The 27772-nt window shown below is 51.7% G+C and overlaps 3 protein-coding genes across 5 annotated transcripts in view; 2 read left to right on the forward strand and 1 right to left on the reverse strand.

Annotated features, from left to right (window-relative positions):
* The window catches only part of LAMB3 (laminin subunit beta 3), a 69412-nt gene that overhangs the window by 22009 nt on the left and 19631 nt on the right, over positions 1–27772 (reverse strand). For 2 of the 3 annotated variants that reach the window (XM_074564755.1, XM_074564754.1), the window contains exons 1-4: positions 6822–6923; positions 4156–4341; positions 3351–3415; positions 2717–2871 (exon numbers count right to left, since the gene is read on the reverse strand). In XM_074564755.1, the coding sequence (XP_074420856.1) occupies positions 2717–2871; positions 3351–3415; positions 4156–4316 (381 nt within the window). In that variant the 5' untranslated portion in view covers positions 4317–4341; positions 6822–6923. Of the gene's footprint in view, positions 1–2716; positions 2872–3350; positions 3416–4155; positions 4342–6821; positions 6924–27772 lie in introns of those variants that run through there. The other variant, XM_074564756.1, reaches the window with a different exon arrangement.
* Positions 15148–16235, forward strand: G0S2 (G0/G1 switch 2). The gene is made up of 2 exons (XM_074564165.1): positions 15148–15261; positions 15621–16235. The coding sequence occupies exon 2, from the start codon at positions 15650–15652 to the stop codon at positions 15953–15955; it is 306 nt and encodes a 101-aa protein (XP_074420266.1). The 5' UTR covers positions 15148–15261; positions 15621–15649; the 3' UTR covers positions 15956–16235.
* Positions 22152–27631, forward strand: LOC141733825 (11-beta-hydroxysteroid dehydrogenase 1-like). Its single transcript, XM_074564773.1, has 6 exons — positions 22152–22490; positions 23114–23244; positions 23838–23949; positions 24614–24799; positions 25634–25777; positions 27094–27631. The coding sequence occupies exons 1-6, from the start codon at positions 22403–22405 to the stop codon at positions 27360–27362; spliced, it is 930 nt and encodes a 309-aa protein (XP_074420874.1). The 5' UTR covers positions 22152–22402; the 3' UTR covers positions 27363–27631.

Raw genomic sequence — 27772 nt, forward strand, 5'->3', positions numbered from 1 at the left:
GTCACTCGGGAGGGCCAGGCCAGGCCAGGCCAGGGACTGGGAACCTGCTAATCCGCGTGAAAGCCACACCGTGCCTTCCCTTGGCTAAAGCTAGGCAGTGTGAGCTGCTCCATATTCCTACCAAAGCGCTACATTTAGCATTTAAATAAAGAGATGAGTTAACGTGAATCACACCTCGGTCAATGAGAGTCTTTCCATACACATCAGCGCCTTTATGACTTCAAATCCAGGCTCACTTATTTTTCTATTTTATTTTCAGTTTCCCTCTTGCTTTTCCTTTCCCTGCTGACTCCAACAGCCATTTCCCAAGCGCTAAGTGGTTTCCAAGCCAGACCATTGGTCTGCCTGGTTTCCACCCCCCATCACTTTTCTAATCGTCGCCGCAGTCCCCTGCGCTATAAATGGCAATGCTGAGTGTCCCTCTTGGATTTCACTAGACTGAGCCTACAGCCAAGGAATGGAGCAATCAGCTGTGCAAAGTATAAAGGTTAGAGGGATTTGGAGCCGGAGCAGACAATGGAGCAGAGGCTGAAATCCATGCCCACGGTGAGTGACCCACCAGAATTGCAAAAGAGGACCCTGGGGCCAGCATGGGCTGGTGGCGGGGCCAGACAGCCTGCGCCCGCCAGCTGCCAGCAAGAGCAACCCCTCATCCCATGCCCTCTGCTGAGATTGCAAAACCGACTCCAAATTTGTACCCATTTGGCAACAAAACAAGAGCAAGACTTGTAACACAAAAAAAAGGTCCTAAGAGTCAATAAATTATATGTGCTTACTTTTTATGGGAAGGGAATAGGAAAATTGAGTTCAGGGGATTAATTTTGCTTAAATTAGGGAAGTAGAAAAAGGGAGGAAAAAATTAGGAAATGCTCAACGCATAGGGATTTCTCCTGCAAAGACAGGAGCTGGTATACTCAACACCCCCATCAGCCATTACAGCCTCAGAACAGAAATAAGGGTCTTTGAGGAATTTGCTAGCAGGAACAATGCATCTCTCATTTCAGTAAAGGAAACGATCACAAATACGTCCCAAAGCTAGAGTTGGAGAATCCAACTTAACTATCAGTGTTAATTGTTCCATACCCATTTTAACCCTGGTACTTGTAAGGCAAGGTATAAGGAACATGAGAACTGAATAGTTTAGGGACTTGAAAGACTAGGAGAGACTGCTGCAATCTTGCTCTCTGCCTTCCTCCGCAGCGCCGCCACAAGACCTCGGCTCACTAATTCTGGACCGAACGGATCATTTCTGCTCAGGTACATCACAGCCATCAGAGAGACGCCCGGTCTCCACTTCAAAGATTACAAATGATGCAGATGATCACAACTGAAGGCCCTTCAGAGTGATCTCTCAAGGACAGGCAAAGAGAATAACTCGCCCACTCCAGCTGGTATTAGGACACCCAGCTCAATCAAAGTTTTGCAGACACTCGTTTCCTAGAGCACAAGCCCCCTCTTCAAGGAAAAGTCACTGTCAAAGGTCAATGTTAAGTGAAGATTTCAGAGGTACGTTTATGTACGGTTTTCCTCAAGTATAAAACAAATTGGGAAGAAAAACAAAATTAAGTCAGAGCAGAAATAACTGCTTGCTTTTTTCCTGTCCATGGGCCACAGCACCTGTGAGATGCAGCAAGGCTTTGCCGGGGAGGTGAGCAAACAGCTCCCAGAGAAGTGAGTGGGAGCCTGAACGGAGGAAATGCCTGACCGCAAGTGTCAGCCTGGCAAACGCCCTGGCAAAGGACAGAGGCTGCAGCCAGCCCAGATCCAGGAGGATGTGATCCTCATATGCCCATCCAGGCCAGGGAGCTGCCCCAGTTCCACACCAACCAGCAGCTCCCAGCCATCCCTGAGCCCACAGAGGGGCGAAAATCTCTCCAGCCCAGCGAGAACACCGGCCCTGTAACCCACGCGCTTACTGCCACATCTTGGCCTTCAACTTGAAGGGGAATTAAGAGCAGAACGCTGACTCACTCGAGCTGGATTTCACTGCAGAAAACACCACCTCACTGGAGGTCTGCCATTTCCTTTCCCCTCCAGCATCTCTTCCAAGCCCCTTTTTGCCTGTCCTGCATTGAACCCACTCTCTTTCAAGCTCCTCCACAGCAGTTACTGGGTTAACATTGCCAGAGCGACAGAGAAAGGCTTTAGGAAGTGCTCACATCAGGGACATCACCCCTGTAGCTTTCTGCTCTGTGCTGAGGCAGACTTATCCTTAAACTCTTACTCTGGTTTGGTGGCGGCTTTGGAGCCTGGGAATACACAGCTGGCTGAAACGTTATCCTCCCAGGCATGATCTGCCTCCGCACAACCAGTGTAATTGAAAACAGTTGTTTGGCTCAGAAGCTTTTCCAAGTCTTTGTGAAAGACCTGAAATGTTCCCATTTTTGACAAGTGAAATATGAGTTTAGTTTATAACTAAAAAGTCGGAGGATAGGAAGACTTGGGATATTTTGGACGCAAAAGCTTCCGTTTTGCCTCCAGTGCTTCACACCAGAGCTTTGCTGCCTTTCCCTGCCGCTGCGTTCGTGCTCAGCTCTTCTTCTTGACCATGGGGCTTGAGAGGACACCACAGATGGTGCAATGACCCAGCATGGTTGGAAGGGGCATAAATACCTGCAATAGGTTAAACACATCCCTGCACAAGGGTAGGAAGAATAGGATGGGTTAAGGCATTAGCATCCCTACGTGAGGTTTAGCAGCGCGGAGGTGAACCTACCTCTCCGTGGGGTGTGCAGTACATCTCAGGCTTGGTGAGGCCGCAGGTGGAGGATGCTCTCAGGTGGTGGGCTTGTCCCAGCAGCAGGTCTCCGGCAGCGGGGTAGCAGGCTCCCTCAGAGCAGGTTTGCTGTGCACCCACCATCCACGGGGCAGCTGGAACAGCAGGAAAACAGGACTCAGGGTTGTGTCATGGTGGCACACAGACATCAGCCAACGTGACTTCTGTTTTCTACAATAGACCAACTACTGGCCTACACAATGCATATGCCACGAGGATCAAGGTATTTTCCCCCTGAACTACCTTTATTTTTATTAAGTGCTTTGTACTAACAGATATTTCCGAAACTCTTCTTTGCCACGTCCCCAGTGTTTGGGCTGCAGGGATGCTCAGTTCCCTGCCCATCATCCTGAACAGCCCCGTTAGCTGCCCCCTGTTTGCCCACACAGCCAGCCCTACAGCCGGCTGCTCAGGACAGACACCAGCCTTTTGCCACACACCAGCACTGTTATCAAATACCAGTCTCCCGGCTGCTGCCACAACACCGCTACTAACACGGAGCTTACGTTAGCAACTTTTCTAGTTAGTCAGCTTCCCCCATATCCTTTTAGAAACACTGTATGGAGAGCCTTACCCAGGAGGACAAATAATGCCCATGGCCAAAGCTGGCAGCGAGACTCCATACCACCAAGGACACACCTAGGAAAGAATTTGCAGCATGAGCTAAAATGACCAGAAAATTCCAGTCTAAAGCTCAGTCCAGGTCCTTCACATTCTTTCTCAGTTTACAGGGAGATAATTCTAATTGATCTACAACAGAATAACACAAGTGAAAAATCAAGAATAACTCAGAGGAAAATCAGATGCTCAGATTGTATTTGTTTTTAATGTACAAAGAATCCCAGCTTCTCATGAAGCATGCACAAGATTCTCCTAAAGTGTATATGAGATTGCCCTCTTCCCCAACACTATCTTTGGATCGTTGTGTAATTGCTGAGGTGAACCACAGGTACCAGCATGGCACCTTGCTCTCAGCAGAGCTGTAACCTCTGACTGCCCGGCTCCCCGGGCGCACTGAGAAGCCACAGCCCCAGCAGCACGATCTGTGGCGGGCAGGGAGCCAGCGCCGATGCCAGGTCGCAATGCACGGCCAGGAACGATGCCCTAAGGAGCGTGTACACCCACACCCCCCGTACACCCCCCCAGTCACCTCTTCCCCCCCACGCAGCACTTTTTGTTCTCCAGTCCCACCCTTTGCCCTGTGTTTCCAGAACCGACTCCAGATCAAAACTCGTCACCACACGCGATAGCCCAAAGTCTTGTTCTATGAAAAGAAGAAACCCACAAAAAATCGCTGTAAAATACATGTCTCCTGCAGGGTCTCTGCGGGAAAGCCCTGCAGGACAGCCCAGGGGAGGCAGAGCTGACAGAAACCTCACCTGCCCTCTTCCCTGCGTGGGTGGGAGCACCGTCCCCGGTCCCCGTGGCGTCCCTGGCTCACAGCGACGGCTTTCTCCCTCCGTACCACCCAGCAGTCAATCTGCGACTGCAGGAGCCCTCTGCGCGCCGGCTCTCTCCTCTCCCAGCTTTTAACAGGCATCTGCCTCACCTGGGAGAGAAGGTGCCTGTGGGTGCAGTAACGATAAAGGGAGTGATTCAGGGATCTTCAGACATACACACCCAGTTACCGTATAACTCATGACAGCTCCTAGACAGGGCATACGGCCGCAAACATAAATCACTTCGGACGAGGATGACGGCAGCGTGAACCAGCTGCTCTGCAGGTAACCAGCAAGCAAAAGCCCATCTGCAGGTAACCCCACCCAGGGCTCGCGTGGCCACTGCCAGGACATCACTGAGCCAGACTGAAACCAGCTCCCTCCAGAGCCACTGCACGGCTGGGCAATGGACCAGTATTTAGCCACCCTCTCAGACAGGTTTTGCATATCCTGCTTGGCACCACAATGACAAGGCAGCCGCTATCAGCACCTCAACTTGACCATTTAAAGCCTAATTGAGGATATCCACGTGAGTTATAATGACACTGCGTATTCACATATCAGACTTCAGCCCCAAGGCGACCTCGAGCGCAGTGACTGGGCTTTACAGGCAGACTCGGTTGCACAGCCCCGCTCCTGGCTGCAGCACTGGAATTCCTCAAGACACAAAATTACCTAAAATGAGCTTGAGGATTATCTACAAAATGCAATCCTGTGAATTCACCAGCTGTGAAAACAGTCAAAAAGTCAAATTTTTTAGAAATATAATTCTTGTTTGGGTACCTAGCTGCATGCCCAGCTGATGAGGAGCCCTTCTCCCCTACTTCGGACCTAATTCAGAGCTCTCCTGCACATGACACGTTTCAGTGGCCACTGTTCCTTTACCTGAGTATTAATGGAAACAGTACCATAAGTTTATTTTTTTTGCTGTGCCAGCAAAGTAACGAATTTTTAACAAATCTGTTTAAAGTGCCAGTTGTTGGGTGAATGTAGCTGTGAGTGAAGCTCAGCAGGCTGCAGCCCCCCCCCCCCCCCCCAGGGCTCCCGGGCATGGCTCATGTGCTGCGTTTCAGCTAAAACATGGGTTTTCATCCTCAGAAAAACTCACATCAGACCTTTTCCATTTACTTTACTGAAATGACCCCAAAATCACATCCTCCCCCATACTGGCCAGGGGCTCAGCAGACCACGTCAGACGACTCCGGATCTCTGCTCCCGTGGCTTTGCTGTGTGTGCTACCTACCTCCCCGTCCCCACGCTGAGCGACACGGGCGCGTGCAAGCTGAGGATCAGGAGCTCAGAGAAAGAGTATACACAGGGCTGGGGGAAAAAAAATATTGTCCCTAAGGCTACAGTATGTGAAAGATTGGCTCGGCTTCCGCCTGCGCCGAGGCGTGCCCGCAGCGCTGGGTGTGCCTGCCCCTACCCTGTTACTGCTCAGCAATGCAGTAACACCACATTCCTCCTCCTGCAACGAAGATGCCTCCTCCCCATCTCAGCTGGCAGCAAAAAGGAAGAGGGAAGAAACACTGGAACGTTTTACAGAGAAAGTGAGAGATGAGACATGCCACGAGCTGCTGACACCATTCCTGCAGGTTGGCCACGAGCAGAGCCCTGCGCGGGCAAATCCATCACCAGTGGAACCTCGTGCGGTGCAGTGCTAACACCTACCTGTCCCAGTTTCTGCTGGGAGAGAGTTAATTCCAGTAGCTGCTGTGTTCCAGATTTAGTACGATAATAGTGCTGATAACACGTATCATTTTAGTGGTTGCTAAGTGATGTTTACATTAGTCAAGGACTTTCTCAGCTTCCCACAGAAGCTGAGCAGGAGCAGAGACAGGACAAGCTGGCCAAAGGAATATTCCCTACCATAGACATCATGCTCAGTACATAAATGGGGGCTGGCCACGGGGGCAGGAACCCACGATCACTGCTTGGGACAGGCTGGCCAACTGATCACCAGGTGGTGAGAGCAACTTGTATTGTATCACTTTATTTTGTATATTTTTTTACCATCATTATTATTTTCCTCTTCCATTACTGTTCTATTAAACTGTCTTTATCTCAGCCCACGAGTTTTAGGTTTTTTCCCCTCTCCTTTTCTCCCTCTTCTCCCTCCCCTTCAGGGGATGAGGCGGGGAGCGAGCGAGCGGCTGCGTAGTCCTAGTTGCTGCCTGGGGTTAAACCCTGAGACTACCCCAGGCTCTGCCAGAAATCACATCAAACTCTCTCTGCTGGAGTGACCATGCTGGAGAAGTCAAAGGAGAGGAAGGTCTGGGTTTCTGCAAAACTGCCGGTGATGCTGGACGTGGCACTCTTGCAAGCCTCAGCTAAATGTCCACTTGCTGGGTGCCTGGTGTAAAGCCATACCCCACAGCACTGGTAGTCAAACTGGGAGGCTGAAGCTGCTCTTGGAAAGACTGTAAATGCCACCTATCGATCCTGCCAGAGCCAGCAATGCTGAGCATTAATACACTCTGAAATGCTGATACTCCACCCCAAATTACTGTAAAGCATGAGACACTGCAATTCTGCCACACAAATAAGGGTAGGATCGGAAAATCCTACCTCAACCACAACCTGTTTGAAAGAATTATCCAAAATACCTTGATCCATCCTTTCCTCCTCCAGCCTGCCCCCAGTGACTTGCCAAAGCAAGGTAAAACCATCATCTGGAATTTCAGGCTCTGCAAGTCCAAACAACAAAAGCAAGGAATAGTCTCATTTACAGCACATCTACTGCAAATCAATAAAAGCACAAAAGAAAAGAAGCAGCTGTGATCAGCTGGGTGCTCAGAGACAGTGTGGCTGGGTGCAGGGGACCCCAGACACAGCCCGTGCCCCTGACGGGACTCGGGAGGCTCAAACGCTGCTCCAGGCTGTATGCTGCCCACTTTACCACGCACAGATGACAGTGTCGTCCTCAGTACCAGGGAGTGAAGATGCGTTACAGACCGAGACACATCGAGACAGCAGGGCCAGCTACATACAGAGGAGACATAATGGTAAAAATGCACTACCAAAACCAAAAAAAAATGTTGGAGCAATACTCTGTGATCAGCGGGATGGAGAAGAAAGATGCTCTCAGGACTTCCAATGCCTTTCCAGTTTAGCCTACAGCTGCACCACTCTCCGATGAGCTGTGTCAGAGCCCACAGGCCTCAGAGGGCTGGGTAAGACATTCCCTAGAAAACAAATAAAACTAGTTCCTGCAGGAAATTGTGCTCTGAGTCATGGGACATGCCCTGCCCTAACATGGCGTTAGGCGACACTGCTGGAAGCATCTTCTCCAGGATGAGATGTGTGATCAGATCCTGAGGAGCTCCCGCTCCCCACCGCACAGTCACAGAGCTGCCGCCTCCTCGCAGCCGGTGACGTTCATGTGGTCAGGATAATTTGAGCTCCTGCTCTGTGGTGCGTGTCTGTGATCCGCTAAGCAGCTTCTCTATCCTATCCCAGCGGTGCTCATCACAGGCAGAAAAGCTCCACATCTTGCGATCCTGCACTGGTGGCAATGGGCTGGCATCAGAAGATCTTAGTGCCAGCAGTGAGCTGACATCCCTTCTGCACTGGTAGCAACCAAAAAAGATGCTGCTGGGATCGTTTTAAGTTTCAGGTGGAAAGAGGTCACAGAGATGCATTGAGAACAGAAATGCATCACAGCCAGCTGTTTAAAAGCTAATCTCCCCCTAAAAATGAGGGAGGGTGCAGCACAGCCCTGCCAGCTGGGGACACGTGTGTCACTCAGTGTCACAAGCTCACATTCTGCAATGGCTAATACCTGCCAAGCCTCTGCTTTTATAATTAGGGTCCTCAGCTGGCCGGGCAGCCAGAGCCCCGCTGCCACGTGTGGTCAGATTCCCCGCACTCTTTCTAGGCTCCGACTTTGGTGTTGGGGCGGGATGAGCCTCGGCGGAGGGAGGGAGGGAAGGAGGCACCACGGGTTCGTTATCCTCGGGCAGCTCCCGGGTACTGCACCAGAGTGAACTCGGTAACGAATGCGCTCAGGCGGTGGCAGCCAAAGTTGAAAAGGATGTGACTCCTGCATGAGTGGCTTTGTTTTACTTCCTCTGATGTGCCTCTTGCTTTCTGCTCGGATTAAAGGCGCATGAGGACTTTACTCCTTTGGGAGCTTTTCCAAGGACACCGTTTGAGTTCAGTAGCTTTTGATTCAGTTGTTGAGGTATGACAGCAGTTAGTCAGCACTGACCAGTCTGGAATGATCGTGTTCAATTAGTTTTTAACATCTCTCTGGACTTCAGAGGAACACAAAGGTAACTGGAAGTCAGGGGCAGAGCACTGCATGCAAGAACACTTAATCTCTTGAAACACAAAACCTCCATTAAGGAAAAAAGATGCTAATTGAGTATCATTTTATAGCTTGAGCATATCAACATTAAACAATACTTAATGCTGCTGTTGCATTTTTCATTGAAGGATTAATAAATGCCCAAACCACAATTCCCAAAAGCACATTTGCTATATGGGCAGCTGCAGAGGGGCGATTTGCTTAGTGATGTGGAGCTAGATCTCGACACAAGGGAGGGCAGACTCCAGAGTTCCTGTCCCTGCCTTCCCGGAGCTGGGATGAAACCCCAAACACTCTCCATCATTAGACCCAGTACAGCCCATGTGCACCTTGTCAGACACATGCAAACGTTTGCGGCAAAAGGCTGGAGGGAGTTATGAGACCTGGAGCTGGAAGCACGGGAGCTGCATGGGAAAAGGTAAACTTGGGAAGGTTTTGTCAGGGGTAAGAAATGCTGTCCCATGTTGTAACTTTGACGACTCTGCTGATTTCAGTAACAAAACAATGTTTCCTCCACCTAACCTTTTAATTTCCCATTTTAATTAAAACCCACCAGGCAAACCACCTCCTCATTCCAGCATATGCAGATGATTTAAAACACTGTCTTTGCTAATTGTCTTGTTTTCTTTCAAAAGCATTTCCAATTCATGGCCTGAAAACCCTACACCTGCTCTGAAAGCAAATAAAACTTTGAACCGAAATCCATCTGACCTAGTTTAGGTTTAAATTCAAGCCACGCTGGGAGCTGGTCCAGCAGGCAGTGCCGCTCTGACTCAGCCTACGTCGGCTGCTGCCTCCCTTTGCGGCCACACGCCGGCACGTCCCCAGTGCCGGCCACAGGCAGGTTGGGGACACGGGCTGTGCGCTGCCTGCGAGGTGGCCAGCCCTACCCACAACAGCAGCGTGGGACCTGCTACATACTGGCTGCGAGTGGCCAAATGCCAGAGGGCAGCTGATCTGGGCACAGCAATTGCCCCAAATCCCGGGAAAGGCAGGACTAGCTCTCCTGCACAAGTGACGCACCAGCTGTGAATTAAAGCTAAAGAAAAGGCGGTACTATTTACCCTTAAGTCAGACTTTTCCACACCCAGTGGAGTTTCACATGCCCAGTGCACACCGGGTCAGCGCAGGGCCCTGGTGGGTCCGTGGCCGCCCCCCTCCTGCAGCACAGCCCTCCCAGGCACATACCGATACGGGCAGCAAAGTTGGCAGGGGCAGCACGCTGGGAAGCCTGCCTGCTTTCCACCGGGAGCTTTGACAAAATTATCCCTGCAGGGGAACATCTTTATTTTTGTCACATCCCCATTTTCTAAAGGAGAAAATATGCCGTTTGGAAAGTGTCTGGCTGCGATCTGGAGGATTTCGGCTTTTCCAGGCCATGGTGATGGAGCAGGGAGGAGGTGTCCATGCTCCCACTGCTCCCACATGTCCATGCTGCCAGCCAGCGTGCCCCTCGGGCACAGCAACCCTGCCTCCCCCTGCAACCATCAATGGCAGAAAGTTTAAACTAATGGGGTATTTATGAGCCCCCTTTAAGCCACTACCCTCCTTGACACTACGAGTGGTGACTGAAATGGAGGCCACGCCATTTTCTGCTCCTGGTTGCCAGCTTGTTCCTCCTGGAACCTGTTGGAATTGAAACAAGGGACTCGTGCACAGGGTTTGATCCTGCTGGGGTAAATACAAGTGTTTTGCCCCATCTTTTCTCCCCTTCCCGGGCAGGACAGTGGGCTGGAGCAGGCGAGCACAGCCCCATGTCCCAGACCACGCTGCAGAGCTCACGCTTGTCACGGACAAAGTCCGTCAGCACCCGACCCTTGCCCATGCACAGACATGTGGAACATGAAACAACCTCAGCAGTGCTCCTGCCGAGGCGATGCTCTGCCACATTTTGGGAAATGTTACCAACAGGTAGAGGTCACCTCAGCATTTTGTCTCAAGTTCTATCCCCCAACTCCACAAAACCCAGAGCCACAGCCCGAGCTGGTGGGCAGGGACCTCTGGCAGCCCTCAAGGCCAAGGTGCCCCTCGGCATGGGGCTGGGCTCCCAGCTAGGTCAGGATGGGCCTCCAGGTTCACTCCTTGCACAAAAGCACTTAGTTATACGTGAATGTCCTTCTCTAAGGGGAATGACATCAAATGAAAATAAAATATTTGGATTCAGGATTTGGTTTCAGACAAGAGAACATGGCCAGGCCTACAGCAGGTCAGCTGGAAGAGCACCCACACAAAGCCGCGTGAAACAGGGGCAATATTAGGTGCTAAGCACCAAAGTCCCTGCAGCTATTCCTCTCCAAGAGGCAGCTATCGCTCCTCGAGATGCCACGGCAGAGCACAGCCACAGATCGGCCAGGTCACCGTGGCTGAGCCACGTGGCTGTCACACACTCTGCACTTACCCGTCCTTATTCCATGCCCGTAGCAGTCCACGGGCTCTTCTGTGCCCACACCCAGCAGGCACACAGTGCTTCAGTACAGTGGAAACCAGCAGTGTAATAAAACCAAAAGTTTTCTCATTTTATTAATTTTTAATAGGGACAGACCCTTAACATGGCTCGCTGGCCTTTGGGGCTTCCTTTTATTTTTACATCCCTGTTTCACCCCAGTGTTTTGGGGAGGTAATGCCTAAAGTACACTCATGCCTGAGCAGAGCAACTGTCCCCAAGATGTCATGGAGTTTCGTATGGGGATGCTCTGGCAGCAAGGGCTGGTCCTTACGCCATGGTCGTTTCCCGTCCAACACCTCCCAGCCCCTCTGGCAGCTGCTCTCCCCCCGGGACACCGACACGCACCCGCAGCATGCCCAGCGCCTGCCATACCCCTGCCCAGAGGGGCAGCTGCCCCTGCCCCGCTGCCAGCACCGAGCTGTGTGCCGGCCAAGGGACACAGCTGACACCAGAGCTGAGCCACCTGCAAGCCCCACGGCTCACCCCCCCAGATCCAACCCCTCTCCAGCCCTTCTGCAGAGCTGGAAACACTCATCACTCCTCTCCTCCAGCACGTCCACACGCAGCAAAGGCAGAGCTCTGGCTCCCAGTGCCCCCATTCCCGGGAGCATCACCAAGGTTATCACCGTGCAAAATGAGCCGTGCCAGCAGGAGAGTTAAATTTGGGTTCCTGCGGGCAGAGCTGCCCCGGAGCAGCAGTGGCCGCAGCACGGCTTCGCCTCCACCCTCCACAGCAATTTCAAGGCAGCTTTACCCAAGCTGGTGGCTACAGCACCACGCACCGGGCACCAGCCGAGCTCGGCACGTGCAAATGGGTAAGCGGAGCCAGGCTGAGGAGCATCATCTCCCTGAGCCCTCACACGTCCCGGCCTTCCCCCGGACGGCAATATTCAGGTTAAGCCTCAGATGCTTACGCTGCTTTGCAAATTCAGGCAGAGCTCTTCTTCCAGATGACGTTAAACTCATGCAGTTTTCCCAGCTATAAAGCCTGGTTTAATCAAAGTTGCAATTAAACCTGACAACCTCCTTGTGCAGACTCCTAAATAAGATTAGGAACAGCTAAAATTAGTCTAATTTAGTGTTAATCATTAATCCTTTTATCCACTCTTAATCCAATTTAAATGTCCACACAAAGAGTTTGCGCAGACTTTGTTACTCAAATTTAAAACAAAATTGAATTAAATATTATTTAATTAAATCAACCCAATCCAAGTGCTGCTATAAGAGGCATTTGCCACAGATGATTATCAGCTGCTTGGTTAACCCTCAAAATTATCCTGGGCTCTGTGCTCTCCCTACTGCTCCAGCTCTTAGTACTTCGGATTGCGCAGACCTCTCCACCTACATGTAGTGAGTGAAAAGTGCCCTGCCGAGCCCTCGGGCTGGAAAAGACGCTTTCAAATGTAAGGTTTAGGAGGCAAAGAAAATTCTGCCTCAAAAACCCTCCTTTTTTTTAGGCAAAATGTCATGATTCCAACCCTTCCCACTGACCTTTGTTTCTGGGATTGCGTACTGCACAGACACAGAGGGTGCTGGGGTTTGTGGGGGGCCTGAGCAGCCCCCAGCGCTCGCGGGGCGAAGGAGGGAGCACATCTCACACCTCACACCCCCAGGAGCTGGCAGCCTCCCCAACGCAGCCAGCCCTGGCTGCAGGTACGGTGACCTTGAACTTTCCCTGTCTAATTGCTGTCTCCTCCAGCTATCTTTTCTCCAACGGTCATTTTTCAAAGCATTGCAGAAAAGAAAAACATAGCTTGAACGCAGGAATCAGCTGCAACCTTTGCTGCCAAGTTGGCAGAGAAGATAAGGACCTTTTATTTAAAGAAAAAAAAACAGACACTGAGGAGGGACAGACAACTCTTTAGCAACTTTTATAGCCAGTCTTGCAATACAATTTCCTAAGCACATTCAAAACTTGCATAAAAAAAAAAACTACCAAGTTTTCCCCGGCAGAGTTTCCTTGGAGCGCTCTGCTGTGAACGCCCACCCGCCCGGTGGGTGCTGCGGCGGCGGGGAAAACCTCCGGCCTCCCTCGGACGTGCAGGATGTGAGGAGCGAGGGGTGACTCACTGCTCCACCATGCCCACGGCACAGCTCAGCAAGGAAAAGAAAAACCAAACCCACCCCAAGAAATTCAAGCACCACGTCCCTTAGAGGTGGGCAGGCTGCTGCCCAGGCTCCCGTGGCCCGTGAGCCCAGCATCGTGCGGGGCATTAATGCCCACAGCAGCCCAGGGAGGGCGGGAGGGGAGGAAAACAGCACCATCCTCACCCGGAGGATTGCCAACGAGAGTTTTCAATTGTGACCCCAACACAAAACCAGCCTAAAGTCTGGCTTAATTATAGAATCAGAGAATGCGTTGGGTTGGAAGGGACCTTAAAGATCATCTGGTCCAAACCGTATGAGCCAGTTCAATGATTTTAGGGCAGAATTTGGCCAGTATCATCTCGTAGGGCAGTTTTTCCAAAAGGAAGGTGTTCAAAACCTCCACAAAAGAAAGAAGGGACCTGGGTAACTAACACACACTCCAGTAGTTCCCACATTGTTCAGAGCTCTCTTCTGCCCCTTTCCCACACTCGGAGACAAATCTGGTGCTCAGCCTCAGCTGTGCCACGCACACAGACCTGCCAGCTGCGGCACCAGTGACACCATGGGGGCAGGAAGGGGAAACATAGCACCAGTCATTCACATCACAAGTTGCGCACGTCACAGAGAGGTTTCTCCTGGGCGAGGCCAAGATAAAACCCAGCTCAGGGGCATCAAACCCCCATTCCCTGTGCTACCATCCCTCCTGTCAATGTGCTGCGGGCAGGGAGTGAGAGAACCTCCCTTTATCCCTTTCCTGTTCAAGTACAAGCCCCCTTCAGCTCCAGCTTGCTCTGGGGGCTGCCTGCCCACCCTTCGGGCTGCACCTCGCCAGGGTTTCCCAGCACCCTTGGGTGCCCCCCCAGGAGATCCAGCCTGGGGAGCCACCAGGCAGGAGCCTCCTTTACGGTATCTTTAGCAAAGGCTCCCTCTGAGCTTTACCTCTCCATGTATACCAACAGCTCCTTGGAGGCGCTGCTACCACATGAACCCACACCGTATTGTAATTTCTATATACTGCCCTGCCAGAGCAATTCCCATCACCTCAGCCATAAGGATCAGGTAAGAAATCTGCCCAGACACCCTCATCTGCTCTGTGAAATCAGAAGCTGTAAACCCCAACAACTTCTTGTGGCTTTAGCAACTTCTCTAAGGTCAGCAGCCACTGAAACGTATATGGTTCTTGCAGCCAGAGCAGTATATGTGCACCGATGGTGCCACCAGCAGAAGCAAATGATGTAATCTGCTGTATGTTATTGATGCAATGCTCTTCGGCAGCAAGCCAGGGAAGAAGTGTGACAGTGCTGCCTTCTGTTTTGGCCCAAAAAAGGAAATACGCTGTCCTTTAGGCAAATCACAAGGAGTGACACAACCGGGTGTTACAGAGTTTCAGCATCAAGTGTAGGAAAAGTGAAAAATGGGGTCTTAACACGTTGCATGTGACTTTCACTAATTTAGGAATTTCCAGTTATTCTCTTATTTCCAAGAAATCAAGGTGCTACCACACGCTGCATCTATCCACTTTGTAGCAGTTCCCCTTGCCTTGAACCACGTATAGAAACCTTTAACACACGCCTTCACACCTTGTCCTGGGTAACACCTTTGTTACGCTCCATTGAGGCTTTTTTTTACCCACTTCCCTACAAGAGAGGCCAGAATGGTGAAAACGCCTGTTTTGCTGAACTGGACTTTGCACAAATTCAAGCTCTAAATCCAAACACTGGAATATTTTACCAGCTGTGGACACAGACCCTCTCCTTCACGCCCAAGGTCCGGCTCAGTAAAGCTCCTACTAATATAGTAAATATTTCTTACAGAGGCAGCCGTGGAGCTGCGTTGCAAGCGGTACATAAGATCTCTGGCTGTGAAATCAGACTTCAGGATTTTTTCTGTAAAAGGGAAAAAAAAAAAAAAAAAACAGTTGGGTTTTTTTTGTTTTTTTTTTTTTTTTTTTTCAGCCTGGCCGGATTAAGGGCAGGAGCTGCCAAGGCGGTGGGGCGGCCCGTGCAGGCGGCGTGCTCGGGGCACCCTGCCCGCCCCGGCCCGGCCCCCCCGCCGGCCCCGCCCGCCCCGGCCCCGATATAAGGCGGCAGCGGCGGGCGCCGGGCAGCAGCTGCCGAGGGGAGCCGAGCGGAGCCCAGCCCAGCTCAGCCCACCCGACCCGACCCGCAGCGCTCACCGCCCCCCGCCCCGCAGCTGCCGCTGGGTAAGGGGGTTCGCTGGGGGGATGCGCGGGGGGATGCGCGGGTAGCGCAGGGATGCATGGGGGGATGCTGGGGGATGCTGTGCGCAGTGCGGGGGCATGCCGGGGGGAGCCCGGCTGGATCCCGCAGCCCGGCTCCGGCTGCTCTGCCGGGCATCTCCCTCCTACAGCCCCCGCATCGCCCCGCTGTCCGGGCAGATGTGTTTTCCTGAAGGGAGCCTCTAGCAACAAATCAAAAACCGCCACTTAAAGCAAGGCTGGGGGGTCTGCGGGGAGCTTGCACTGCCTGGGGGGCTCTGACCACTACAGGGAAAAGCAGATGGATTTAACTAATGTCCTTCTCCCTCTCTCTTCTCTTGCAGAACTGACATCTTCCAGATCTGCAAAAAAAATGGAAACCATGCATGAGCTGATCCCCTTTGCCAAAGAAATGCTTAGCCAGAAGCCCAACAGGAAAATGGTCAAGCTGTACATGCTGGGCAGCGTGCTGGCTTTCTTTGGTGTGGTTATTGGTCTGGTGGAGACAGTGTGCAGCCCTTTCACCTCTCAAGGGAGGCTAGAGGAGGAGGAGGAGAAGAAACCTGCCCCGACACGAGAGCAGATGCTTCCTCAGAAACAGGAGGATTTGATCTTGGACAAGAGCAAGAAGGTGGCGGGGATGCAGAGGGCCCTGGTGACCAGACCACACGCCTCCTAAGAGCCCCGCGGCTGGAGAGGTGCCTGCTGAGCAACCTAGCACAAGAGACTCTGCTGTCCTGTCCTACCTGGTGGTGGTTCCAGCAAGAAGAGAGAAGAGTTGGCTGAAGAAGGAGACCGCAAGCGCAAGACTTGAAAGAAGTGAACGGTTATATTTGCTGCTGTGCAGCAGTGGGGAAAAAATACCTTTTGTTGGTATAAAAATGTGCAAGATGCACAGCATGGTTTCTTATTTTTATTACAGATGCGTTTTGCAAAATCAATAAATATTTTATATGGTACCAGTGCTCTCTAGCTGCATTTATTTTCAAAGCCATCTCTTACTGATTTGCACATAGGTTTCACTCACACCTCTGGCTCCTCTCGGGGGGCAGCTGGGGGGACCCAGGGAACAGCTGAGGCTGGTGGCTGCACCCTCCAATGAAGCCCCCCTTGGTGGGGCTGCTCTGGCACTGAGCGGGGGGTGGCCTTTCCTCCAGCAGCTTCTCCCTTCGAAAATGGGCCAGCTGCGTGGGGGGAGGACATGGCATTTGTCTTACACGGGTGACAGACACATGCCCCGTGTTGGAGGTGGGGTTGTACCTTTCAGGGGTTATCTGGGTTTAATGGCACAGATTTGTGTCTGCCCTGGCTATGCATGCCCAGAACTGTTTAAAAAAACAAACAACCCTGTACATCCCCCAGCAATCCTCTTAACAGGCTACGGCTGATGCACAGCTGAAAAATCTTCTAGCTTTACTGGGGTCCTTCACAAACCCACCCGAGACACCTAACTGTGCAGAATGATGTTAGCTTCCAGCATCATAGGGGTGTCACAGATAAGAAGACTGAAGCAGGGACAGACACGATGGCACGGTCAGCCTGGAGGGTGTGGAAACGGATCCAAGCTTCAGGGCTATACCCAGGGCACTGCCAGGCTCGTTAAAGGACTTTCACCTATTTAAAAGTCTTTCCTGGGGTTAGTAAGAATCTGCTGCATTCAGGACTATGTCATGTTAGTCATTAAACCCTCCAGACAGCCACAGCTGAAAGATCCCGACCACGCTACAGCAGGGAGGGAAGGGAAATAGTCCCTGTCAGCCGTGGCTGGGGCAGAAAATCCCTCTTTATCTGCTCAGGAGCGAAGAGATGGGCAGAGGTAGGAGCAGGCTACACACCTTGCACAGAAACTGGGAGATGCACCAGCGATATGCTAAAAGTACTAATTTAGCTAAAAGCAAAATCTAGCTAAAAGCAAAATAATTGATACAAACAGCAGGCGATTATGGAAAATGAAAAAGCACTCTCTGACACCAGTGCCGAACGCATAGCTCCTCCCAGAGCTACACAAGTTAAGATCAGAATCTGAAAGTGTAAGAACACAGATGAAGTCCACCCTTACATTTTCATAATACATAAACACACAATTCATTTTGTTGACAATTATTTCTGTCAAAAACACAGCAGCACACTGCAGAGGAAGAATCCTACCGAGCCTGCACAAAAACTCTGTTCAAGTCTTGAATCAAGCACCTTTTCCTCACGGGGAAAAGAGCACAGTCAAACTAAACTACAAACAGCCTTTGAGAAATACTTCATTTAATCCATAACCAAGCCCTTTGGTTTCTGGCAAGGTTGAACAATCAAACACCTCATTGATACCTATGGAAATTTCATGGGCAAACATGAAAGGAGAACTCAGGCCTGAAGAAAAGCCATCAGCTGACTAGTCCCCCCCAGTTCCAGCTCTAAGGAGGTTCTGGGTTTGCAGCATGGCCTCAGGGACGGGGAAGGCTGACCTGGAATTCCCTGTGGCATGCTTCAGTGCATAGATACACCAGGGACCTGAACGTTCGTGGCTGTGTCAGGCAGGAAAGTACTGCCAGGTCTGAGCTCTCGCACCACTGTAATTCAGGAGCATCGCTGCTGCAGCAGGGCTAAACAGTTGATAAATGGATTAAACTGAGATGAGAATCACGTCTTTTTCCAAGGCACCTGCAAACTCCGTCAATCACACATCAGTTCCCAAGATTCACCCTTCTCTACGAGTTGTGGGTGTCCCACCCTGCCCGATGGGAAAAGGAAAATGTAAAACATGAGGAGAGCGCGCTGGTCTCGGGCAGCCCAGCTCACCAGTCCAGGGGTGACTGGGGAGCTCCAGGTGAGCCCACCCAGGCTCACCTCCACCACTTTGGGTTTGGACCTCAGGTTGGCTCCACACCACGTACATGGCCTCCCTGCACCGTGCCGGCACCCTGCTGCCCACACCTCCTCGCCACAGTCAGGGGGTTTATGAGCTTAAAGCAAAGAGGTTTGTGGAACAATCAAAATAGTTCCTCCTAAGACAGCTAACGGGATTAGACAGCTAAACCACGCGCTGCACCGGCGGTTCTGGAGCCAAGTCGGTAAAATCGTGTCCTGCAGAAGACAATCTCCCGCCTCCTGACGCACTGCAAGCTCAGAGGTCGTTACCTCCCGCATATTACCCTCAAAGGGCGCCTGAGAGGTCAAGCCTACACGTCACTGATCGCAGACAGGACCAGCTCTCTGCAGAGTGGGGAATTAGACACGCATTAAAGGCTGATTTTACCACAAGACCATATAAAGTCTTATTTAAACTGCACAACGACAAATTCAGTGTGCATGGAGACCTAGTAATCCTTTTAACATCACTTTTACTACGATGAATGACAGACTTGCCAGATGCAGTAGCTTAAAAGGCTGCGGCAAACTTCTCTGTCTTTAAACCATGGCACGACTCCCCACAGCAGCCCGTTTCCCAGCCCCGTCTCCTGAGCCCCCTCACGTCTGCATGTCGACACCTGATGCTCTGCAGAAACACAACTGCCACAAACACAACCCCACCCGACCAACATCCACACTCCCCAGCAACGGAGCACAGCGGAGTCATTCCGACAGCCTGTGTGTGAACTGCAAAGAGAAATTTTAGTTATAAGTACTGTGATACAGCAGAGAGCAACCAGATGGAACAAGATGTACAGTGAGTACTAGTAAAGCCACCTCAGGCAAGCTACCGTGCAGAAGCATATGGAGCAGTTAAGACTGCGTTAAACCAAAGTCCCGAGGGATAAACTCTTGACAAGAGCCACATGTTGCCCAAGGTGTGCGCTAGGTTGCCCAGCGTCACATGAGGTTGATTTCTGTTAATCTTTCTTTTAAGACTTGTCTGAACGCAGTTTACTTTAACCTGTAAATGTGACATTTTCCTGGTGCATTAAATACTCAGGAAAACTACAGCTGGCATGAGATCTGGTATTTGTCTGTACCCATCCTGCAACACCTCTTCAAAGATCTTATTTCAGCTTGGAGCCGTTGTCCAGACTTTCATCATCGGGAGCTGAAGGCCAGCTAAAACCCAGCAGCCCTCCCTGACAGGCCAATCGCCTCAAGGGCACGAGCCGAATGACTTCAGAGAGTCCCCACTCACTATTTGCAGTTTGGACTCTGAATGTTTCCAGAGCTGCCAGGCTAAAATTAGGGGCCCAGATAAAAATATCAGCCTCTGCCACCCAACACCAAGGGCATCGGGAACATGGACAGCAGCCAAGACTTAAAGCAGCCACAGTACCAACAATCAAATATCAAGGCAGCAATTCCTGATTTGGTCACGCAGGAAATAAAATAAATTTAGTCCTTAGACATGGCTTATCACAGCATTTACTCTGAACTGTCAGTAAGTAGAAATATCACGTAAACCAAATCCAGTCCTACAATCATCCCAAGTCCTTGGTTCTCAGCCCTTGGACCCGAGAGTGAGTGTTTCAGGAGCAGCAGAGCCGTGATGGCACTGGCAGGACGTCGGGGCTGGCAGGACGTCGGGGCTGGCAGGACGTCGGGGCTGGCAGGACGTCGGGGCTGCCCGCCGGCCGTGCAGCTGTGCCGAGAGACATGCTTCTGTCACAGCCCAATAGCACCATGTTGCCATGCACATCAGCCTAACGCAAATATAACTGAGGGCAGCCCTTTATAACAGTGATACCTGTAAAGAAAGGAATTAAATCTGTGCTCACGGTAAAGTATGCTGAGAGAGCTGGGTATGAGAAATAATGTCCTAACGTCTACATGACAAAGGAAAGGGAGGGAAGGAAAATCCTCTGCATTTAACAAAGATTTGATAATAGGTAGAAAAAAGCCAAATATTACTCAGAACAGAAAAAAAGAAGTGGTATCCCAATTCCTGCCAAGCGCTTTTGAGTCTCTGAGCCACATGCACGAACCTGCCCGAGCCCCAGCCCTGCCCCTGGAACACGTTCCCTCCCAGCCATGCCAGGCTGGGGGCACGGCAGGGGCTCCCCAGCAGCTCCTCTCCACTGCTCGGACAGTTTGCTGTCAGAATAAGTCTCCTTCACAGCTTTGTTTCCTCCCAGTGGGCTCCAGGCAGCACTAAATGAAGAACCTCCCCTGTGCAGAACGGTTAGCACAACACCGAGCATCATCCCTTGAAAAACATGGCTTCAAACAGACACACAAGGCAGAAGCGACCTGCAGCGGGGGATACATCCAGCAACATTCGGGTGAAGCCCTTTCAGAAGCAAGGGGCTGCCCCCCTGTGCTCCATCTCACTAGCCTGGGGCCGGGAACACCGCCGGGCTCCCCTCTGCCAAGCCATGAAGATTTGGCAGCCACAGGGCCAGGACCAGCTGACATCAGAAGACACTTCTGTGTGGTCACCTCTTCCTGCCCTCCTCTCCCTTCCCTCGCTCCCCACCCCCAGGAAAAGGTTAAAACAAGTTCTTAAGTTGCTTACAGCAAAACAAACCCAGAAAAGGCTGCGAGTGGGAGTGAGGAGCTGCAGCACCCAGGAAGGGTGACAGACGGCCAGGAGCAAACCCTGCTGGGCAGTGAAGCGTGGCTGGATCCAGCAGCTCCCACTGCCGCCGCAGCCCCCAGCCCTCCTGCGACCACGCCAGCACCCCCACCCTTCATTTCCACACAGGACACCTAAAATGGCACATGCAGAGATTTTCTTTTATAAAAAGATTAAGTCCAAAATATTAAGTATTTCAGTCGTTTATTATAAGCTATTCCGTTTCAGAGAAAAGCCCCAAACCAACCTGCAATTCTCGGTAAGCACCACACCAGTGAGGCAAGTGTGGTGTTTGGCTCCATAGCCACCGAGCTGCCCCGCGTCTCCCCACGCCAACGCAGAGCAAAGAGCACGATCCCTTCCCAACACGCTCGCAGACGTGCACAAAGGTTGACAGTTACTGCTTTACTGCAGGATCCTAACACTAGTAATAAACAACAATATCTGAAAAGAGCCTCTCCCCCGACTGGCAACACAGGCAGGATCACAGCTGAGGTAAGGTTAATTAGTTCATTTTTTTCAAGCCAAGGAATGAAACGATTGCCCCATGATCACAACCCAAGCTCAAAGCAAAGGGAGGCAGGAAAAGGCAGAGAGATTGTACTGGTGTTATCTGACCAAGTGTGGGTTGAGTGCTGCGATGGTACTCTGCGATGAAGATCCCAGCGCCAGACCAAAGCTGGAACACAGCTTATACCTATTGCGTAAGATCGATGGCATTGAATTTGCTCCTGCCGAGACTCGGGGAGTGAGCAGATATTACCTGGTTTTTCCTCAGACTATGCTCACTTAAAAGTAAGAACAAAGGTCCTGCCGAACTCAAAGCAGGGATCACAGCAGCAAGGACCCTTATTTCTCTGCAGAAACAACATTTGGTATTTTACTGCAAACCTCCCTGTGTCCAAGCAGCCCCATGGAGCTGGGGTGGTCGCAGCCCTGGTGCTGCGTTCAGCTCAGGCCCTGCTCCCTCAGCGCTCATGGGGTAGGCACAGATGAAAATATAAACCCTGCCTCCGCACAGCATTTTTGGAGCTGTTTAGGGGTGGTACCCGCTGCTGGGCTCCCACTGCCCAGCATCTCGGTGGCAGGCAGCTGCTTCGGGGCACAGAGCGGCGATGCCCCAGGGAGCACAGGACCTTTGCTGCGTGTCCTGCCGCGTGTACCCCCCCAGCACGGCAGCTCCCGGTCGCTCCCCAGAGCCTGACCCCTGCAAGCGATCAGACCCAGATTGCATCTCTGCATGCACCCACATACGGTGCCGGCAGGAATAAAAGCCGATGTTTAACCACCTGCACTAGGCTGCCTCTGATGTTCTCGAAGTGAAACTTGATGCTGCTCAGCAAAGACACACCTCTTCCAGGGTGTTGTGCAAAATTCTGCATTTTAACGTAGGACAGGAAATATGAAAAGAGCCGGGCAGAACCCCTCGGTTAGGCCGAGGTTCGCCAGCTCCAGCAGCAAATCAAAGGGTTGGCTTCACTTATCCATCCTCCTGAGATTTTCCAGTGCTTTGGAAGTTGCAGTTCCTTCGGCTCACGGGTTTTAAAGGATTGGCATTGCTGCTTCCCTCTGGAGCAGCTCTGCAGAGGGCTTTTTTCCCTCCCTTCTCTTTCATGCTTTATTTCCTGACTCCACAGTGGGATGGGTCGGTTGCAAAAGATTCTCATTCCCTTTTTGGGATTGGTTTTGGCCTTCTGGTTTTATTCTGCGAGGGATAATTTCAAACCGGGTAAGTATTAAAAGTGAATCTGTCTTTAAGAAAAAATATTAGAAGCCACATTTGAGTGTTTTGCATAGAAACTGTACAGAGCTTGGACCAAAACATGTCTGAGCCTTTGTGTGGTGGCCGATATCGGAAAGTTGTTTTAACAAAGATTTGAAATCAAACTGAGCAAATAATATGCAGAAATATTTCCCGAGGGAGCAGGTGAGGCAGGGAGTCTGAGAGGGAGAGAGCTCTGAACACTATTTTCCAGTGTGTAGCAAAAGAATTTATGAACATGACTTTTAAGTGTTGGATTTTCAGTTTTGAAGCATGCACTTAGTGGATGATTTTTTCTTACAAAATTGTTGGGGTGTTTCTAAGTTATGTCCTGACTTGTGAAAAAAACGGCTGAATGAGCCAAGCGCTGTCCCCGTATCGCTGCGCTCAGTGAGGAGCCGCAGCTGCTCCTCAGTGCAGCTCTTTCCAGCAGATGGAAGAGACATCCTGGTGTCCGGACACTTTGCACTTGCAGGCTCACTTAGCTTCCAATTAACCGCTTACTCTAAAAGGCATTTGGGGAGTTTTTAATTTTATTTTTTTTTTAAATAGTATTTAGATAAAATAAATCCCTGTGCCTTGGTCCCCAGAGATGCTGAAAGGGAAGCGGGTGATTGTCACTGGAGCAAGCACTGGAATTGGAGAGCAGATGGCGTATCACCTGGCACGGATGGGAGCCCACATTTTGATCACAGCACGGACAGAGGCCAAGCTACAGAAAGTAAATGGCAAGCTGGGCACCCACACGTGCGTGTTCATGGCGGTGCACACACAAACATATGAAGGCCAGTCTCACATCACAGGTACATGCGTGAGCATGTGCACACGCGATTGCCATGGCACAAATACCAGACAGGCGCAGTTACATACAGGTATGCACACTTGTGTTGTCCAGGGCTCCCGCGTGCACAGAAATCCCTCTCCTGCAGATACATGCACTCTGCGTAGCACATATTATGGTATTTGAACTTGCTTAGTTATGTACACATATCCCCATACACACAGGCTCCCTCAGCACACACACGCCCTCATTCCACTGCAGTGATATACACGCTCCTGCTCACCCTACACACATGCAATCCCCGCACAGACTGCACCCACAGAGTGCCAGACTGCCTTGGGTAACATATTCATCAAAGGAATAATTTTTCAGGCTCCCTTTGAAGCCTAAAAGGCTCCAAACACACTACTGAAACTCCAAACTGCTGTTTTAAGGTGGGGACACATCACAGGGAACAGAGACACCCCCTTTTGCTCCCACAGCAGGCGTCCCAGGGCAGGGAGAGGGGTTTCTGATGCTTGGTGTTGGTGCAGGTGGTGGAGCGGTGTCTGGAGCTGGGGGCAGCCTCCGCACGGTACATCAGCGGCACCATGGAGGACATGGCCTTCGCCGAGCACGTGGTGAAGGAGGCAGAGACTTTGCTGGGTACGTTTACAACCCGCTCTCCGCAAACAACACCAGAACATTGCATCTCACCTTGGCCATGCTGCTTTTTGTCCCATGCCCACTAAAAAAAAGGCAGGAGAGATGAAGATGGGGTGAGACAGGAGAGATTTTTCCCTAATTCTGCCCTTTGCAGTCCCGCTCCTCTGCCCAGCTTCACGGCTCCAGCTCAGACTGAACTGCGCTCTCGATTTCAGCTCTGTGCCCTCATGACATCCTGTTCCAGTATCAAAATCCTGGATTTCATCACCCCCAGTTACTGCGGTCTGAAACCGTCCATCGGGCCCATAGCAGCCTTGCTATTGCGGTCATGGGTCACGGCTGTGGTAACGCAATCCTTCGGCTCAGTGCGGAACACACTCCCATCCTGGGCCCACAGACAGCTCGAGGGTGATCTCCCTCGTGCCATGGTATTTGTGTTTCGAGCCAGGAGGAAAAAAAAAAAAATAATTAAAAATATCAAGACCAAATTTTTACTGGCAGCCACCATCTCAATTATATCCCCACTCCAGAGATGACAGGCCACAGCTCTGACCCAAAAACCTGATTTCTTTTGATGATATGTGTTCTGCTCCCAGGAGAGGCTCCGCTCCGCTGGTGGTAGCCGTCTCCCACCCAGCACTAATGCCTGCTCCTCTGCCTGCAGGAGGCCTAGACATGCTGATTCTTAATCATGTCGGCACGTCGTACTTTGGTTATTTCAATGGGGACGTTGAGCACGTACGAAAGCTCCTAGAGATCAACTTCCTCAGCTACGTGGCGATGACCGTGTCTGCCCTGCCCATGCTAAAGCAGAGCGAGGGCAGCATCGTAGTGGTTTCATCCATGGCAGGTGAGTGGGAGCAAGGTAGGTGACATGGGATTCAGTCAAGACACTGTGGGCTAATTTTCAGAAGTAAGCAGCATGCAGAGACACCAGGCATCCTAAAGGAGCCATAACTGCTTGATGCACTCAAAAAAAACCCCAAACTAACCCCCATAAAACCAAATTCAGATCTTTTTTGTATTTTCTCGATGGAATTTGTTCTCTGATGCAATCCAATTGCCCCAGCTTGCTTTTTGACTAGCCCTGTACTTAAACCCCACACCCTGCTGTCAGGCTCATTAGAGCAGCAGAGCTCATACACCTCCAGTTTTATGGAGAAAAGTGGAAATGCAGTCATTTCTCACTGCATTGAATCTCTGACCATTCATCTTGGTTTGGTAGGTCAAGTTCCTGATAATATTTGTAGAGTGAGTTATTAACTGACTCTATTCACAAAAACATGACTCTGTTCTAATAAATTTCTGTTAATTCAGGAAACTAAATTGCTAACAGATTTCCCCACTCACAGCCAGTATTTTGGTTAGTCTTCTGGTCATCAGCTTAGCTCAGTATCCAGAGACAAGAGTTTCAACTTTGCTCCATCTCCCCCTCTGAGGGTTTCCTAGTTACTGCGGGTTGCTCATGCCCAGAGCAGAGACATGAGACATGGTCTTGGCCTTAAGACCTTAGAAGAGCTGGAAGCTGACGGGAATATTTGTAATGCTGCTGTTCAGGTGCCAGAATGACATCTCACTAACAGTAAACTCCCTTTGGGTAAAATACTTTATCTAATGAAGGGCAAAACAGAGGTTCGGGCAGAGCAGCTCTCTGTGTTATAACACAACTTCACTCTGTGTCCAGGTAAAGTTGGGTTTCCCTTTACGGTCCCCTACTCTGCAACTAAGTTTGCCTTGGATGGATTTTTCAGCTCCCTGAGGCAGGAATTCAGCATTCAGAGCATTAACGTTTCCATCACACTCTGCATCCTTGGCTTCATCGATACTGGTAAGATCAGTGCTGTCTGATCTGGCTGATGAGGAGCTGAGCATCAGCTTCTCAGCCTCTTATCCTGCCCTTCAACTCCCTCTGCCACCAACTCTCCCCCTTCACCTCTGCCACTGCTTCTCCTCCATCCTTGCTGTCGCGCAAGTGCATGCAAAACACGCTCTGATCTCTGGGGGATGCTATTGTAGAATCATAGAATGGTTTGGGTTGGAAGGGACCTTAAAGATCACCTAGTTCCAACCCCTGCCTTGGGCAAAGACACCTCCCACTAGACCAGGTTGCTCAAACACCTGTCCAACCTGGCCTCCGTTGGCTCCTACCTCTCTTCCACCAAAAGAAGTGTCACAAAATTAACTTTTTTTCCATGCTCCATAAAACCAGCCACCGCATATGGGCTGGTACAGCCTGACATTCAGTTAGTATAAATGGATGTGCCAGCCACCTACCTCCCGTTAATCCCATCTATTGATGCAACAAGATACAGGCATGCAAGTGCACGATTAGGGCAGCTGGAAGAGTTCTGTATGCATTGGGCAGCAGAGACGAATTTAGTCTCATGAATTTCTCTCTGTTTTGATGTGTGTACTGTATCCTGGGCTGCATCCCCAGCAGTGTGGGCAGCAGGGCAAGGGGGGGATTCTGTCCCTCTGCTCCACTCTGGGGAGACCCCCCTGCAGTGCTGCCTCCAGCGCTGGGGCCCCCAACACGAGAAGCACATGGACCTGTTGGAGTGGGGCCAGAGGAGGCCATGGAGGTGCTGGGGGGGCTGGAGCCCCTCTGCTGTGGGGCTGGGCTGAACTGGGGGGGTTCAGCCTGGAGAAGGCTCCGGGAAGACCTTAGAGCCCCTGACAGTCCCTAAAGGGGCTCCAGGAAAGATGGGGAGGGACTCTGGAGCAGGGAGGGGAGCCATGGGACAAGGGGAAAGGGTTTTACACTGAAAGAGGGGAAAGATTGAGATGAGATCTGAGGAAGAAATTCTTGGCTGTGAGGGTGGTGAGCCCCTGGCCCAGGTTGCCCAGCGAAGCTGTGGCTGCCCCATCCCCGGAGGGGTTCAAGGCCAGGTTGGACGGGGCTTGGAGCAACCTGGGCTGGTGGGAGGTGTCCCTGCCCAGGGCAGGGGGTGGCACTGCGTGGGCCTTCAGGTCCCTTCCAACCCAAACCATGCTGTGATTCTATGCCCAATTTTAATAAGCGTCTCCCCGCTTGATAACTCAACGAGACGGCCGTCCGCGGCCCCGGGGCGCTCTCCCCGGCCCCGGCCTCGCCGCTGCCGGCCGCCCGTGCGCGTGCCCGCGCTGACGCCTGTCCCCGCGCAGAGAACGCGGTGCGCGCCGCCGCCCACCTGCTGCTGGTGGCGCCGTCGCCGCGCGCCGAGTGCGCGCTGGAGATCCTGAAGGGGGCGGCGCTGCGCCGGCGCGAGCTGTACTACCGGTACGGCGCCACGCGGCTGCCGCTGCTGCTGCGCGACTGGGCCGGCGAGCTGCTGGACTACCTGGTGCGGAGCCGGTACCGGCTGGACGGACTGAAGAGGAGCCCCCCCGAGCCACCCCACCGCCCCCCCGGCACCGCCCGCCCCGCTCACTGAGCCGTCGTTAACGGCGGCCGCCGGCTCGGGAGGGTTCGCCGGTGCAACACCCTCCTCTGCCGGCGGAGAGGGGCCGTGCAGCCGGGCCGCCCGCCTGAAATCTCCGCTTGTGCTTTGAAAAGTCAGTTATTTCAACGTCTAAGTAGGTGGCATCGCCCCTGAGCGCGGTACGAGGCGTGGAAGAGGGGAACTCGGCGGAGCCGCTGTGTTCCCCCCGGCCTGGGGAAACATACTTACAAACTAATGAGTAAATAAAACTTACTAACCTGAGAGTTTTGTGTGTCCTGTGGGTTTTTTATCCCCTTGCTGCATTACTAAATGCTGCTGTAAACAGGCACAACTCCACCGACTTACCTTTCACAGGCAAGTGAATCCTTGCAATAATCATCATTTCACTTGAGGAATATCTG

The sequence above is a fragment of the Larus michahellis genome, chromosome 21, assembly GCF_964199755.1.
Source record: "Larus michahellis chromosome 21, bLarMic1.1, whole genome shotgun sequence".
In the NCBI taxonomy this organism is placed as follows: domain Eukaryota; kingdom Metazoa; phylum Chordata; class Aves; order Charadriiformes; family Laridae; genus Larus; species Larus michahellis.